Raw genomic sequence first — 17,264 nt, 5'->3', positions numbered from 1 at the left:
GGCAAAAAAATCCAAAACAAGGCTACCTAAAGGCTATTTTTTTGAAAAAACGGGCCGGGCCATAACCGCTCCCTGTCCCACTAAACCCTCCAAATCATGAACCGGCCCCGGTTTTTGGTCCTGTAATTGGTCCTTACCGGTCCCGAACCGGGTTCCGGTCCTCCGGCGGTTCTGGGCCAGGTCGGGCCGGTTTGGCCATCACTATATACTATAGTCTAAGACTCCAAGTTATGGGCTAATAATATAATTCAAATAAATGTTAATAATAAAAAATATACAGTTTAAAAGAATATAATTATTGATAAAAAAAATATTATCCTTAAATGTAGAGAGAAGTTTTATCCATTTCATAAGGGTAAAATGAGATGGACCATTAAGCATTTTGTTTAATTTAGACCGACTTGAGATAACTAAAGGTTTAAGGTTGAGCGTTGATGCAAGTAAGGTTTGTGTAAAGCGTACGCTTGTATGTGCCACCTTAAACCTTATATCGTTGTATAACAAGGATCAAGGGATTCGCGCCCCATTGTGGGGTTCAAAAAAAGGGGGGGGGGGGGCTGAGCAGTGGTTTGATAGGTTTAAAAGCAGCGAAGACAAATGCATCAATGAGTGTAGGAGATGATTGGCTTCAGTAGATGCATCAGCTGATGACCATCAACATCAGCGCATCATCGCTTGATGCATCAGCTAATGAACACTTGTTGATAATGACCACTTGCAATTGTATCAATTTTTTTCTAGCCATCTATAACCTATCTTAACTGCTATATTAACTACTAATACAAGGTAACGTACGTCTCAATATATTTGCAGACATAACGTAAAGCAGTCGTACGCTAAATTTGCTTAGGTTAAGATAAATGGGTTAGAGGGCAGTGTAATGAGAGCGGAGGAAATGCTTCCAGGGGTTAGATCACGTGGACACAGGTAAACGGATCTTTACAGTTTTTAGGATATATAATTAGACACGATAACAGTGTAACGAATTCTTTTTTACTTTGTGCGATTATAGAATAATGTTTTTATGGTTTTGATAAAAGAACAATGTTTTTGTTTTTGAATAAAATATAAATTTGAAGATATCATAAAGTTTCGAAAATAAATATATCAATACTAGTAGTATCTAGTTAGCTATTTAAAAATTATTGTTTTTGTTGTGTAATTTCTTTAATTCAAATTTTTTTTATAATCTAATTTAGATTTAGTAACAAGTAATTTATTTTGATTTAATAATATAATTTTTTATAAGGATAATGATTAAGTATTTTGTTAGAAATTAATGATTATCCTAATTATATTTTAGATTTTTCACATTTAAAATGAAATGTTTATCTTGTATTTGACTATATTTATCTGCAGTTAGTTACACGAATTCAAACATGAAGTTTTAATAAGTTGTACTTACACACAATTTATTTGTAATCTTGAATTTTAAGTAATATGAACAATACTTCATGTATAAAAATGAATTTTAAGAGTTTTTATCAAATATTTTATAATACATTGTAGATAATTTATTATTTAAAAATACAATATAATTTGGTTTATTTGAAAGTAAAAAAACAAGAAAGAAAATCAATAGGGAAAAAGGGTTTGGTGATTTCATTTTTCCAATTTTATCCTTCCCGACTACAAAGAAAAAAGAGCGAGTGTGTGCGCGAAGAAGAGCAGAGAGAAAATTAAATCTCAAATCTACGAACGAATCGATTCGGTGGTGTTGACGATGATGAGGATTCATGCCTGTTAATGGTTGATTCACCCTCAAAATGCCACATTATCGTTGATGGATTTGTTTGACGATCCGGAAACTGGTCTAGAAGAAATGCTAATCGGAAAAATAGCGATCCGGTGACGATGTCGTGATCTGATTTTAGTTGGGAGAGATTTCGTTATTGTTTTGTTTGTTTGTTGTTGTTGTTGTTTGGTTAATTAATAAGAGGAGATGAACGGTGGTGATAAAGGAGATGTCGCGGCAGCTCCGGCGGGTGCACCACCGCCGCTTGACTGGAAATTCTCTCAGGTATTTGGTGAACGCACCGCCGGTGAAGAAGTTCAAGAAGGTAAACTAGCTTCAATTAAGGTTATTATTAATTTTATTATTACGTGGATCCGCAGATTTATATTAGGGTTTGAATAAAGCATGTCTTTGATCTTGTTTATTGGATCGACACATTACCGAATAGTCGGTGCTTATGGAAATAATGACTCTAGGTTGTATACTTGCACTTGATTGAGTTGTTAATCCAAAAGAATATAAATTAAACGGAAATTTCTGCAATTTTACACTGATCAAGTTACCGTTATTAACCTTTCTTCTCTTTTTCCATTCTCACACTTAAATAAAAACTAAAATGCATCTCCAGGTGCTGCACCCGCAAGTATTTGAAAAGTTTCAACATCTTTTATCTATTCCCATATGCTTAAAGCCACTGTAGAGCTCGTGAGATCGTTAAGAAGCCACTTATAGTGTGCTAATGTAACTGATGTACACAATCGTAATACAAGCATACGTGACCACCTGTGTATAATCTATTATGAAGAGAAGACGAGTGAAACTACGAATTAGATAGGTGGTTCTATATACTACATACCATTATACCCTTCTTACCATTCATGACTATGTGTCTGTGTCAACTCACTATGGCAGTATTATTCTTGACATCCGTTTGAAGACATTTGTTTATTTACTTTATTTCCAATTTAATATCGTATAAAGCCTAGAATTAGTAGCTGGTTTTTGAGTCTTGACATTGAACTGCTACATACTTTCCACGTGCCTTGACCTAGAACATCGTCTAACCTGCTTATCTTTCAAATGTTATTTTTAGCACCCTTATCAAGAAAAGTTGACCCGACAGAAAGTCATATCACGAGAATCACCGGTTGCCTTGCTTTTCATGTCAGAGCAAATCTCTTGTGTATCCTTATGTTAAGAAAATGCGGGGCATGCTGTTACTTGGATATACCCCGTCTGTGTGTTGTCACTGATTTTGTTTTTATATAATAAAGACATATATAGTTAGCTGGTATTGACACCCATTAAGTACAATTTTGATTTCTAAATGTGTTTCATATGAATGACTATTTGTTGGACAAATAGCAAAGCTTATGTCATAGACAAGTAGCAAATATGGTGATGACTTTTATAGATGCAACCATGTATAAATACTTCTGTCAGACAAGAACAGTGTCTTGATGTGCATGGAAGTAAGTGATGACATATCTATTTTTAGCAGACAAGTATTTCTTTGGTTTTCAGTTCACTTTATAATCAAATTTACCCTTTTTTACCTCCCTTCTTACAGTTTCTTATCCGTGTAACCATTAGACCCTTCTTTGGGGTCAACTTTCTTGGTCATGTAGTGCCTTCCTCTCCCTTTTGTGTCTTGATGCTTTCTTAAAAAAAGGCAATGGTTCTTATTTGCATAATCATTAATACCTTTATCAAATATATTATCTTCAGGTTTTACCACTGCATCCTATATTTTTATATAATCCAGCACGACTTCAAAATGCTGTAATGTTTATGTTCTGTATGGCTGTGTTGGGTACATGGAACTAGACAAGAGAAGACAAAACTCACAGCCCCATGTTTGGCGCGAAACGAGACAAGACAAAAACTTAGTGTTCCATGTTTGGCATGACATGGGACAAGGACCGGGACTGGATGGAACAGAAAAGGGTTTTTTTGTTCCACCAAAATAGGTGGAACAAGATGGGACAAATGATAGAGAAACTAAAAGTTACTAATCTACCCTAATTTGATATAACCCTAATATGGTATTTGTTTTAATGGTCACCACTGCCCATTGCCGCCGCTGCTGCCACCACCACCAGTAGCGGCCACCAACAGCCACCGCCGACCACCTTCACCTCCTCCTTCACTACAATAACCTCCTCCACCACCTCCACAACCACCATTGCCCATTGCCACCACCACTGCCACCGTCAGTCACCTCCACCATAGCAGCCACCACCACTATAGGGTACCTCTCACCACCACCTCTACCACCGTTGTTCACTAGCCATCCCCCCTACCTCCACCACTATTCTCCCTGCGACAACCTGCACTGTCCACCAGCCACTACCGCTTTTACCTCCACCACCATTGTTGCTACAACAACCTCCACTGTGCCTCCACTAGTTTATGAGGATCTTCCAAACCGAATAAAAAATATTTTTCCCTTTGTAGGAACCGTGTTTTCGAACTACCATCAGTTATATCAAATTCTTCGTATGGATTTGGTACTACTATATATGTATGTGTTTATGTATATGAAAATTGTGTAAAAGTGTTCATAAATTATTATTTTTTAAATATTTACTTGATTTGTGTCATTTAACTATTATACGATATATAAAATCACCAAACAACTTTTAGGGGCAACTTTTCTTGTGCTGTCCTATCCAGTCCTAGTCGTACCAAAAACCAGACAGACAACTTGTCCAGTCTTGTCCAGCCTCTATATATTTTATTCAATGACATTGGTCCTTTATAATCACAGATGTCTATTAAGTAACCCCAAACCATTGAGATTCTTAATCGATTATGCTTTTATATAGCAACGAGACGGGTTTTCTCAATCCAAGGGCTTTTCCCTTGATATTTTAGATGATTATGTTAAGTGTCATATATTCTGCTTAGTATATGGCATGTAAATAACCTTTCATTGATGATAACTTGTGCATGGGGATTGGCGAGCAAGGATCTATATTAGTGGTCAAAAGCTATCAGGTCAAAAGCACTGGTGAATAATTGCCTCATTGGTGTTGATGTGTTGGTTATGGATTTGTGACCAATGTTACTGTAGAGGCTTCCTATCGATTATTTGCCATGTTGGTGAATAAGTTTGTTCTTGTTTACAATATCATATAAATTCTTAATATATAATTGTGCAAGTGTTATAGCGTTTATTTTCATTTTATAACACTGTTACTAGTTTTGTGCTTTGCATATGCTTATTTAAAAAAGCAATCTGTTTCCTTTGGATATGGATCCTTTTAATGAACACACAAGTTACACCGTCTTTGTAAGTCTCCATGTTTCCAAGTCCCACTGTCTACTCTGTGGTTAATCAGGAAAACTGCAAAGGATTCTGGAATATCATAATAGATATCGTATATAGTTGTTGGCTTTTGGAATGGCAGGTGGTTATGTAACCGTCTATTTCTACAATATTAGATGGCAACTGTTTGTCACAGTGAATTCTCTCTGTATATTCGTGTTTGCCAACCAGACAAGTCACGGATATCAGCTAGCCACTTATATAATTGTTGGTTTTACAGCTATCACTTTACCATTCTCTGAGTGTGCTATCAAAGAACTTGTGCATTGTGATAGTCTTTTTCTGATCTATTTGTGATTTCATTTGCAGTTGATATAATCTCGGCAATTGAGTTCGATAAAAGTGGTGATCATCTTGCAACTGGTGATCGTGGGGGCAGGGTGGTGTTATTTGAGAGAACAGATACCAAGGAGGTCAGTTGTGCCGGTCTGCCGGATTATATAGTACTAACTTTTCTTGAGATTTTCTTTTCATTTTACAAGTGTTTTTGCATTTTGTACTTGTGGTTTTTGTATTGACTCGAGTGTCTTTTGTTACTTGCACATTCTAAATTTGCTACACTGGTGTAGCATGGTGGAAGTAGAAGGGATTTAGAGAAAACGGATTACCCGATAAGCAGGCATCCGGAGTTCCGCTATAAAACTGAGTTCCAGAGCCATGAACCTGAGGTTTGTTTGAACTCTTCCTTTCGTCCTTTCTGTTCGGCGTTAGTTTTTTGCCTGCCAAAGGACCTCTTATCATTTTGTTTATTTACTAGGTGGGCTTTTTATTCATACTACATGTCCTACTGTTTCTTTCAGTTTGATTATTTAAAGAGTTTGGAGATTGAGGAGAAAATTAACAAAATTAGATGGTGCCAAACAGCCAATGGTGCCCTCTTTCTTCTGTCTACTAACGATAAAACCATTAAGTTCTGGAAGGTAACCGCTCTAATTGTCTTCTATTTAGTTGTGTTCATATGTAGACATTTGCTTGAGAGTACATTAAAATTTTATGTTCTTTACAATCATGTAAGATTCTCTTCATATATGTGCAAGCTGTCTTGGGTAAATTCAAGAACTCACTCTGGCTTGGACTAAATCAATTCCTGCAACTTTGTCATTGAATTTACAGTCTTCGAATGGGTATCTAGTGTGTTAATGTTTACAGTTTACATAAGGTTTCATCTTAATCATTGGTGGCTCATTTGAAGGGAAAATATGTAGCTTTCAAGGAGATCATTTGACACTTAACAGCTTAGCATAATGGAATTTATAGAATAACAATAAGACTGCTGATGCATATGGTTCCTCTTTATGTTATTCATCCAAATAAACACTGTTTGTTTATGAAATGTGCATTAATGGTATTTCTTTTGTATTTGATCAAGTCTAAATCCAAAATAATCTCTTTTGCTGTCGGTCTTTGCTAATGTGATGTTTACATTAAGTAATATCAGTCTATTATCTGATAGTGGTCAATATCTTTGGCTAACATAAATATGTGCATTTGATACACCATTAGGTTCAAGGTCTCTCTTGTCCATTCACTTGTTTCTAGCTCCAATAGTTGTCATATTTTAAAAGATATTATATTGAGAGACATTTGACTAAGTATGCAAGTCATCGGCAAACCATTTGGTATAAAGGCTAGTGTTTTATGTTTTTGATTAAGGGTAAGTAAGAGAATTCTCAAGAAACATCATTTTTAAGCTGGGTTTTATCTCTCACCTGTCATTACTGAAAGTCAAATATTTCTTTTGGGTGGTATGAAGGCAATTGTGCTGTGCAACTCTACCTCCGTGAGGATTTGTGGTTTCTTAACGTTTCATGTTGAAAAGCCTATAGACCTGAACATTGCAAGTAGCATGGATTCACTAGAAGACTCTTTCAAAGCATGTTGTGCTTTTGCTTGCTATTTTCCGTAAGTTATTATGTCTGATAATTAGGTTGTAAGAAATTTTCGTTGGTTCTGTGAGGTTCTATCTAGAGTAATGTGTATCAGGTGATTACCTTCAAAAGACACTAAGATCAAGCTAAGAAGCTGTAATGTATGGGTGTTGGACGTAAATTTTTTGGATCTGGAACTGGTTCTAATGCTTTGCTTTAGCTGAGTTGCAGAGGATAACGTTGCCACTATTGACATACAATTAAATATTAAGAAAAGTTACTATAAAGTTGAAGGGTTTTATGCGTGACTCAAGTCTAGCTAAGTTTCTTCTTTTTTTCTTTATTATTTTATTGTCATTCGGCAATTTAAGTTACGTGTGGATCTGTCTTTCTGTTTTCTCACCATATTGAAAATATAAGATTTGGGCTTTATACAGGTTCAAGAGAAGAAAGTCAAGAAAATTGCAAACATGAACATGGACCCTTCCAAGGTTGATGGAAAGAGTAATGTTGCAAGTTCAAGTGTTTCTTCCAATACTAATTTGCATGTTGCAAATGGGGGATACAATGATAAATCTTCCAATAATTTGAGCAATGACTTCAAATTTCCTCCAGGAGGCATCCCCTCACTGCGTCTACCTGTGGTAGTTTACTTCACCCATGCTGTATATGTTTGTATAGTTTTTTACTCAGTTAACACTGTTCCCACAAGACCATCAAACTGTTTCTGTATTTAAAACCAATGATCTTAATAAAGCCCAAATAGTTGTGAAAATCGACGAAGGAGTTAAAGTGCGGTATAAGTCACTCATTGTAGAAAAGTGCAACAATCAAGTTTGACACTTGGTTGTGTAACTGTGATGTTGGTCTGTGTTCTAATTACAGTTGTACATGTTGGAAGAAAGATTTCCCAATTAATATCATAAGGCTGTGCATTTGGCTCCTTAAAAGGGCATGCATACTGTATTAAATTACCCTTTCATGCTTTCTATTTCTGTTGGTCTGTATATTTGCTTCTGAAAACTTCTTTTTTGTTGATTAACACAATGGATTTCCATCAATTGATCAGTCTGGGGATATGATCTTATTGCTAATGTACTTTCACTAGTGTTAGCACTTTGGATAAATTTTATTTTTGGGCAAACCTATAACTACCATCAAACATACTATCAACTCACCACAATTGCTTCTTAGAAAAATCATGCGAGTTAATGCACATATTTTCCTCATAATCACATTATTTCTATTTAAGAAAGGAAGAAATGGTGAGTTTGGTTGTCTCCATCTATTTACTCTTATTTTCTCTTTATGACCCTGCTGTTTTTTGCTCAATTCATTGATTAGTCCTTTTTGTAACTGCTATGATACTTAAAGGTGAAATTTTTGTAGATAACTAGTAATGAGACCAACCTTGTGGCCAGATGTAGACGAGTCTATGCTCATGCACATGACTACCATATCAACTCGGTCTCAAATAACAGGTTTGGACATTCAATTTCTTAAAAGTTTTGAGAGTAACTTTGCTTATATGCACATATCTGCTCTGAACTGCTTGCATCTCATCTTACACTTTGGATATCATGCACCTTGAAGAGATGCTACTGGTTGGTATTAGTTTACACAACTGTTTTGATTTTTTGTATGATAAAGTTGGGGCCTGTTTGATAGCAGCTTAATGAGACTCACAGCTTACTTGGTCAGCTATACATGATTGCTTGGTAGTGGCTTAATGCTATAGAAAGTGGCTTAGTCAGTAAGCTTCTACAGGGGAGCTTTATGCATTCCAAATTAAAAAACATGCTCATTCTATCTGTGGAAAACCCTTCCAAACAAAAACCTTCCCAATCTGTACAGACAGATTAATCCACACAGACAGCTTTATGCATACAGGACTTAATGGAAAACCAATCAAACAGCCCCTTTTAGTCAACATATCACCTTAGTAAAGAAGGAAGTATTATCATCTCATTATTATTTGTCTTGACAACTGAACAGGCATGTTAAAACCTGTTGCTTAGTCCCCACAGACGGCTCCTGAGTTCTTTAATGAACCTTCAGAATTAAAATGTAGAAGAGAGCTGTCACGTACTGAAATAACAAATGTAAATTTGTTGCATTTCCCCCATAGAAATTAGTTTTTGTTTGTCTTCTTCGGTTATTAGTGCAACAGATGTACGATACATCACATCTAATTCATAATTGGTTGTAAAGCATTCATTGGTGTTACCATGTCACTTGCTCATAAAAAATTTATGGCTCTATCCGTGGTGATATGAGATATCTAGTCCACTGTCAGTAGTTAGAATATAGTTGGATCCTGCTTGACGTGGTAGTTGATTTGGTGGATGAGAAGCTCAGGAGCAATGTTTTTTCGATGTTCTCGTGGAACTAAAAGGTCTATTTAATTTTCACCTTTATTCTTTCACAACTAGGTTAACTTTGGTGATTTATTTTATATGTCGTGTTTTGTGTTAGGGGCATCATATACTCTCCCATTCCGTCACTCTATCCCTATGTGGGCTGTCTTCTTCACTGTTCCATTTCTTTCTTATACTTGCTTAAATTGATCGTGTTTGTTTGCCATAGTGTTGTATTGGTGTCAGATCGCTCTATTGCTCTTGTTACTGTGGTGGTTTTATGTTATTTGCCATTTCATTCTTGTCTGGTTATAATGCACGTTAAGTTTTCCAGCAGAAGTCATAACGGTGCCGCTTTCTTAATTTAGGAGGTTATGAAGCAGCTCTGTTTTCTTTGTTTACCCGTAAATAGTCGGGATTCAGTCATTATCTTTGTTGCTTCTTTCTTATGTGAATGCAATAATATTACACCAGAAAATGTTGTTAGTAACTTATACCAATAACCAAAATGATCAGGTTCCGGTAGGTTTGCTGATATCTGGGATGCAATTTCATGTGAGCTTATGTGGCTATGTATCTGTGCTTTACATATGTGTGCGTTTCTGTAACTATGTTCTGATCCTTTCTTCCCCTTCCAATGCATCAGTGATGGTGAAACGTTCATCTCTGCTGATGATCTTCGGATAAATCTTTGGAATTTGGAAATTAGCAATCAGAGTTTCAACATTGTGGATGTCAAGCCTGCAAATATGGAGGATCTTACTGGTACAGTTTTTTAGCAGTTATCTGACTTGCACTAAATTTGATACATGCTCAAACTATTGGGAAGAGATTCAGTGCATGGGCACACAGGGCCATCTGCATGCCCCCTCTATTTTTGTTGGGGATGGCAGGGACGGACCCAGAGTGCATATGGTGGCACGGGCCACCGCTTCGTTCCTCCGTCATAGTGTAAAAAATTATAGGGTCGTGAAAAGTGCCACCGTATCAATTTGTGTGTGCCACTATATATTTTGAAACTACAATGAGGACCCAAGTTTCCCTTGGTAGAGTTGGTTTGCAAGGCTTTTCTTCCACTCCAGACCCGAGTTCGAATCCCATTAGTGTCATTTCTTTAGTTTTTAGCTTTTAATTTCAGATTTATTATGTTTCTGAATTTTTTTTGCAATTAAAGTCTTGAACACAGGACCTCACATATGACAAGCAATGAACTAACCAACAGACCAATGATGATTTTGTGAAAAATATTCCTATATTTGTTTTTTAGTCAAATGGTGCCACGACATGAAAAAAAATTGAGGTCCGTCTCTGGGACAGGCCATGTAATAACACAAAAACGGAGTTGTATATGCTCTCATAGTCGACAATTTCCCATTGAGCCAATCAATTCTCTATCTGCCTGGATCTGGTGCTGATCTCTTAATTACAAGAAACTGAATTAAGTAGAAAGCTTAATCTTCTCATGAAACCAAAACCGTTTGCTATTATAAGTTTATTATTGTTTACTGCTGTATGATCTTGCTACTGCAGGTTGCGTGCTTTTTGGTAAATTACTTCCATGCTGCTTTTGTTTTTGAAAGGGGGGGGGGGGGGCTGTCTTTCTGATTCCCAAGTTTAGCACCGAGTGATTAGAGTTAACAGTGGCATGTGTTTGTTAAAGCTATTTAGTTGCGACAATTCACTTCCTTCTGCATTAGATGGATTATGGACTTTCCTCATAACCACTTAATATTTTTCTTCTTAGCATTCACCATGTTTATTTCTTGTTTGGCTTGCTCGATGCTACTAATGTTCGTGAACCTTGTCTGTGAATCTGCTTTTATTTCAGAGGTGATTACATGCGCCGAGTTTCATCCTACTCATTGTAGCACACTAGCATATAGTAGTTCAAAAGGATCTATTCGCCTAATTGATTTGCGTCAATCTGCATTATGTGATAAACACTCTAAATTGTAAGTGGTTTGTTGGATTGTAAGCTTTTCCCTAATTCAATTCTGTTTCTACCTGTTTTTTTTCTGTTGCTTTTGTTAAGTTAGAGCATCTCCAACAGATTCCCCAAAATGGAGAAAATAGAGATCTTGGGCATGTTTTTTGCTCGAACAGATTCTCCAAATGGAGAAAGTAGGAGAGAGAGAGTGTAAAAATCTCCAAATTTAGAGAACACCCCAAAAATGATTACAGTGAGAGAGGAATGTTATTATATTTCCACCAATAGGAAACTTTGAAAATAAATATTTAGAGAGAGAAATAATATTTTATCTGATGAAAGGAATATTTTAATAATATAATCTATGTTGTAATCTCCAAAATGGAGAATCCGGTGGAGTTAAATGTATTTTAGTTTTAAAGGTTTTGAAGTTTCATTCTCCATTTTGGAGAAATTTTGAAGAATCTGTTGGAGATGCTCTTACACAACAGGCTTTTGGGAATTCTGAAACAGTTCGAGGAGACACCATAATCGTAGCCTATCTAGTATTATAAGAAGCAGTAATATATTTTTTTATAGGTTTGAGGAACAGGAAGCACCTGGTTCGAGGTCATTCTTCACTGAAATAATAGCCTCTATTTCTGATATAAAGTTTGGAAGGGATGGAAGATACATACTTAGTCGTGATTACATGACCCTTAAGGTTTGTGATTTTCCCCTTTATGCTACATAATCACGTCTTCACTTCTGGTTGATTCTGCTTTTCATTTCATAGTCTGGACATCAAGATATAATATAGCTTTATGTCCACAAAAAGAAAAAAAAGAAGATTTTTTTTTGTATGGGTTTGGAGTTAATAATTAGCTACAAATATCTAGTAATGATGATCACATGCTTGTTATTTGCTATATATTATACAAGTAGTGAGGTTGAGCCTCAATCCTTAGGAACCACGATGAGGCCACAACGTTTTTCTAGGCGTGATTTATGGCGGCAAGTATATATATATATATATATATATATATATATATATAGGTGGAGGTTCAAACGAGAACCCCTGTGATTTACGAGAATGCGAGAACAACCCAATATGTATAGACGAAGGATCGTGTGAGAATAGGAGTTAAGGTAAGAAGTGTAGGAAGGGATTTGGACCCTTGATCATTTTTATTCTCACCCCCATCACATGAATTGCGCTTCTCACGAGAATTCATCCGGTGCATCTTGGTGCACCGCATTAGTGTTGATCTTTGATTAGGATTGTTCCAAACCCCAAGGATGGAGATTGCTTCTTACCTTTCTCACCATAACTTCCATTCTCATCAGAACCCAATCCTATATATTTAACCTTTTGGGGTTAGATTAATTGGCAATAAGGCTTGGGCCTTTGGGGATCCTCCTCACAGATCACCGGTTCGAGTCCTGCAAGGCCACCGGGGTTTTTCTGGCTGTTCTCCAGGGCCCCTGGGCTTAATCGAGGTGTGCGCAAGCTGGCCTAGACATCCATGGTTAACAAATATGTATATATATATATATATATATATATATATATATATATACATACAAACACATCCACACACCACTTACACACACAAAGACATATCTTTTCTACTTTTACTCTGATACAAGACCATATACAAGTAGGTCATATACTAAAACTACAATGTAAAACAGTAAAGGGTACAACAAATTAAAAAGGAAAAAGAAGATCAAATAACGCCTTGCTAAAAATGCACATTGGACCATGGCTTGCCATAAGGGTAACATGGTGACAGAGACGAGTCTTGCGCCATGGCCGTGCCATATCGGTCACTGTGACGTGCCTTTTTAGAACACTGCAGATACCACTGCTATAAGAATGTTGGGACTTTCCATCAGTATTCTTTTTTGTGTGAAATCTGAATTTTTTCATTATTATATTTTAATTAGAGGAACTGATGTACCAAACAAGGGTGATGATGACATACTGGCTCTGCAAGGGTAAAATTTAGACCAAATGACTAATGAAGTTCTTGAAATCTAGTTCTCAAGTTGTGCTGTCACACATTCAGCTAAAAGTTCAAGGCTGTAAATAAAGAGTGCAACTTTGAGATACTGTTTTGAAAACTACTGGGAAATTTTGTGCACGGTGTTCAAACAAGTTTATAAAGAAGTCGAGTTGCTTTATTGAACTTGGAGCATATTACATAAATTTTGTAGTCTCTTCTCTGTTTACTGATCAATTGTTACTATATGTTTGATGGTATATAGAATTAAGGGTGAGGTTCAGGGGAAAACTGCAAAAAATTGAAAAACCGAGGAACACCTTAGTAACCATTCATCTGTAGAAATAAGTGAACTGTTTCTTGGTTTTTATGCACATGTGCATACTGGACAAATTACTTGCAAATTACTTACGAATTACTCGTATGCACATGTACGTATCGTTTTTGATGAATGATTATCAGGGTGTTCCTCGGTTTTTCATTTTTTTGTGGTTTTACGCTGAACCTGACCCTATAGAATTAGTTGGATCATCCTTCCCCTTGCACCTTTCTTTTTTGTCCTAGTTACCTTTAGATTCTCATTATAATTCTGGTTTTGAGCACTTGTTATTTTATGAAATTCTATGCTTTATGCAGCTATGGGACATCAACATGGACTCCGGTCCAGTTTCAACATTCCAGGTGCATGAATATTTGAGACCTAGGGTAATACTTCTCTTCACACCAGTTTTATACCGAGCTCTTTTACCTGCTGTTTTTTCTTGTTTTCACGAGAGCATTGATGTTGTTGAGCCCCTTACGTTCAGCTATGCGATCTATATGAAAATGATTCAATCTTCGATAAATTTGAGTGCTGTTTGAGTGGTGATAGCATGCGAGTGGCAACCGGTTCTTACAGGTAACATCTATGTCGGATCTGATCGCTGTTGTTGGTTTATTTGGGTGGCCACTCACTTGTCCCAAATTTATATGATTTCAGCAATTTATTCCGTGTGTTTGGCTGTGGTCGCGGCAATACTGAAGCAACTACCCTCGAAGCTAGCAAAAACCCAATGAGGTAACAATGCTAATATTTTCTTGTTTCATTTCAAAAACCAAACCAAACCAAACCAAACCAAACGAGCCCATTAGATTTCCCCAAAGGTTGGTCCCCCCGGGGAGGGGGGGGGGGGGTTAAGATGTACGCAGACCTGGCTTCTACCCTAAAAAGTAGAGAGGTTGTTTGTTTGACAACCCTCGGCTAGTAAAATGTCTATAAAACCATAAAGAGAAAGACGACTTTGCTATTAAAATGAAAAGCTAGATAAAAAAGTGAACAACAATAAAACCATAAAGAGAGACGACTATGCTAAATAAGCGTACGCAACAATATAAATAGAAGCAAGTATAGTAAAAACATAAACAAGGCGTGGAAACAACACACCCGTCGTCTGACTTAGGACATGTTTGTTAGTAGCTGTTTGGTAATGGCTTAATGATACAGAAGGTGGCTTATTCAGTAAACTTCTAGAGGGGAGCTTTATGCAGAAAGTCCAGTAATTTCCAAATATGCCCCTTCCATCTATGAAAAAACTCTCCCAAAACAAAAACCTTCTCAATCTATCTAGACATATTAATCCATATATCAACTTTATATCCATACATGACTTAATGGAAAATCAACCAAACAGCTCCTTAGGTTTCTAGTAACCTATATTGACACTACGACCCTATCTCCTACCATCTACCTCTCGAACACCCTTCTCCCATTTAGAACCCTCATAGTCTTGCGTCTCCAAGAACTTCTATCAGACATCAATGTCCTAAGAAACGTCTAAAGCCACCATATACCATCTTAGTCGCTCATCTCACGTTCTCCTTCGCCTACCTCTCGACCGTCACACTTTCTACCCTCCTCACTGAAGCAGGCATTCCTCGCCTACGGATGTGACAAATCACCTCAATCTTCTAGCCCATAGCTTATCCGTAATAGGTTCAACTCCCAAACTGCCCTGAAGACCCCATGTGGTATCCTTATATCTCATTTCATTTCGTCTGATTGGGTAAGACAAATTTTGTGTGAATTGTAGGAGACAAGTGCAGACTCCTTCAAGGCCTCCCCGATCCCTCAGCAGCATAACCCGTGCGGTTAGACGAGGTTGGTCATCTATCTTGTTCTGTTCTTATACAACTGACAGAATATAGGGGCAGGTGGTTCAAAGATTAAAAATTGCGTTTTTCGTCCCCATGGTTTGTTAAAAATTTCGATTTTCATCCCTATGGTTTAGAATTTGCGATTTTTGTCCCCATGATATGTAATTTGTTGCTATTTTCATCCTTATCATTTACAATTAATTGTTGTTTGGTCCCTGTGGTTTTTTACATTTCTTTACTGTTTTGGTTCCTCCTACTTTAAAGGTAGGAATTAGTCCAGGGACGAAAATAGCAATAAAATGTAACCATAGGGACGAAAATGGAAATTATTAACAAACCACAGGGACGAAAATCGTAATTTACTCCAAATTCAAATGAGCACCATAAATATCATGAAAACCTAGGAACCAACTATACTATTCATGATGAATAACCCTTAATAATCATGTATTTTCATTATGAATAACGTATGAATGGTTAGTTCCCATGTTCTCAAAATATATACGGTTTCTGTTTGAACCAACCTTGCAAAAGTTACGTGGGGGTTAATTCTAAACGATTTACGTGTAGGAGGAGACAGCCCAGGGGGAGTCGACGCAAACGGGAATTCACTAGACTTCACAACGAAGCTCCTCCATCTAGCATGGCATCCGAGCGAAAACTCGATCGCTTGTGCTGCTGCAAACAGCTTGTACATGTATTATGCCTGAAAAAAGAAAAGGAAAGTTGTGGTGTGCTGTAACAAAAATATTACTACTAGTTGCTTCCTTCTTTCCGACCGCATTTCAACGGAGTTCGGCTGGCTGGCTGGCTGGCTTACAAGCTCGGAAATGATCCACGAAAACAAGCCGTTTCCTGTCCCGTCCCGTCCCCTTTGCTTTGGTTCGGACGACATCTATTCGTTTTATTTAATTTTTATTTTTGTAATTTTGTTTTTGTTGGAAAAAGAAATGTTTTTTTGGATGGGTTGGGTTGAAGTGAGGAAGAAAGGATTGAAAGTGTAGATGCTCTCCTACAACCTTAAAAAGATGCATGTTTAGGGTCTTTGGTACTAAAGTTAAAAAGATATATGTAGTTTTAGTTGAAAAACCTGCATTTTCGCCATCTTCCATGTTTATATATATATATATATATGACATCACCATCATATACCTGGTAAGTGAAGGATAATACTTTTATCTATTTAACACTTGTCGAATAAAAGATGTTTATCAACAATTCATTTTGATGGTTTGAATAAAGTAAGGGTGGTAACTTTTATAGGTAAGTGCTTAGTAAATGGTCCATTATATACACATCTATACTTATGTATTATCAAAATCAATATACATTATATTAAAATTATCAAAATTAAGAGCATCTCCAACAGCTTCTTTAAAACGGGGAAAATAGAGAAAATACGGATGTTGAGCCAATGTTTTGCTCCAACAGTTTTTTCCAAAACTATCTTCAAAATAGAAAAAGTAGCAAAAAGAAGTGTTTTTCTCCAAATGTGAAGATCAACCAACACGATTAGCAAGTGAGAGCACCAATAAGATACATTGAACATAAATATTTAAAGAGAGAAATGATATTTTAATAAATGAATGTAATATTTTAATATTATAATCAATGTTGAAAATGAATGTTTTTTTTTTTTGAGATTTTGATTTCTTTATTTTAAAAAATTAATCTAAAATGCTTTAAATCTTAATATTAGTTCATGTAAACAAAAAATTGTCCATGTAGATATTCATTCAGCTTAAAACTGTACAAAATTAAAAAAGGAGTAGATTAGTACAGTTAAATACAGTCTATTTATTTCATAATATTATAATAATAGATGGGTATTCCTTTGATATAATGAGATAAATCTACATTTTAATATATTTATTTTTTATTTTTTTATTTTTATTGATATAATACGGTTTATGTGGTTTTGAGAAAGA

The 17,264-nt window shown here is 36.2% G+C and overlaps 1 protein-coding gene across 1 annotated transcript; it reads left to right on the top strand.

The window, feature by feature from the left end:
- Window positions 1-1,671: 1,671 nt before the first annotated feature.
- On the top strand, window positions 1,672-16,428 carry LOC112516622 (serine/threonine protein phosphatase 2A 55 kDa regulatory subunit B beta isoform-like). Its single transcript, XM_025123771.1, has 14 exons — window positions 1,672-2,060; window positions 5,376-5,479; window positions 5,636-5,734; window positions 5,867-5,986; window positions 7,372-7,578; window positions 8,324-8,415; window positions 9,938-10,056; window positions 11,120-11,243; window positions 11,798-11,921; window positions 13,840-13,908; window positions 14,010-14,101; window positions 14,183-14,260; window positions 15,273-15,340; window positions 15,907-16,428. The coding sequence occupies exons 1-14, from the start codon at window positions 1,943-1,945 to the stop codon at window positions 16,044-16,046; spliced, it is 1,554 nt and encodes a 517-aa protein (XP_024979539.1). The 5' UTR covers window positions 1,672-1,942; the 3' UTR covers window positions 16,047-16,428.
- The last annotated feature ends 836 nt before the right edge of the window (window positions 16,429-17,264 follow it).

This window comes from Cynara cardunculus (assembly GCF_001531365.2).
Source record: "Cynara cardunculus var. scolymus isolate 2C chromosome LG 8, CcrdV1, whole genome shotgun sequence".
Lineage (NCBI taxonomy): Eukaryota > Viridiplantae > Streptophyta > Magnoliopsida > Asterales > Asteraceae > Cynara > Cynara cardunculus.
This window is presented reverse-complemented; position numbering and strand designations above follow the sequence as displayed.

Bases quoted from the DNA above. Each gene is read 5' to 3' on its own strand.
- LOC112516622 (XM_025123771.1), top strand. From the start codon at position 1,943: ATGAACGGTGGTGATAAAGGAGATGTCGCGGCAGCTCCGGCGGGTGCA. The intron at 5,735-5,866 runs GTTTGTTTGAAC...TGTTTCTTTCAG, and splicing joins TCCAGAGCCATGAACCTGAG to TTTGATTATTTAAAGAGTTT. The intron at 7,579-8,323 runs GTAGTTTACTTC...AAATTTTTGTAG, and splicing joins CCTCACTGCGTCTACCTGTG to ATAACTAGTAATGAGACCAA.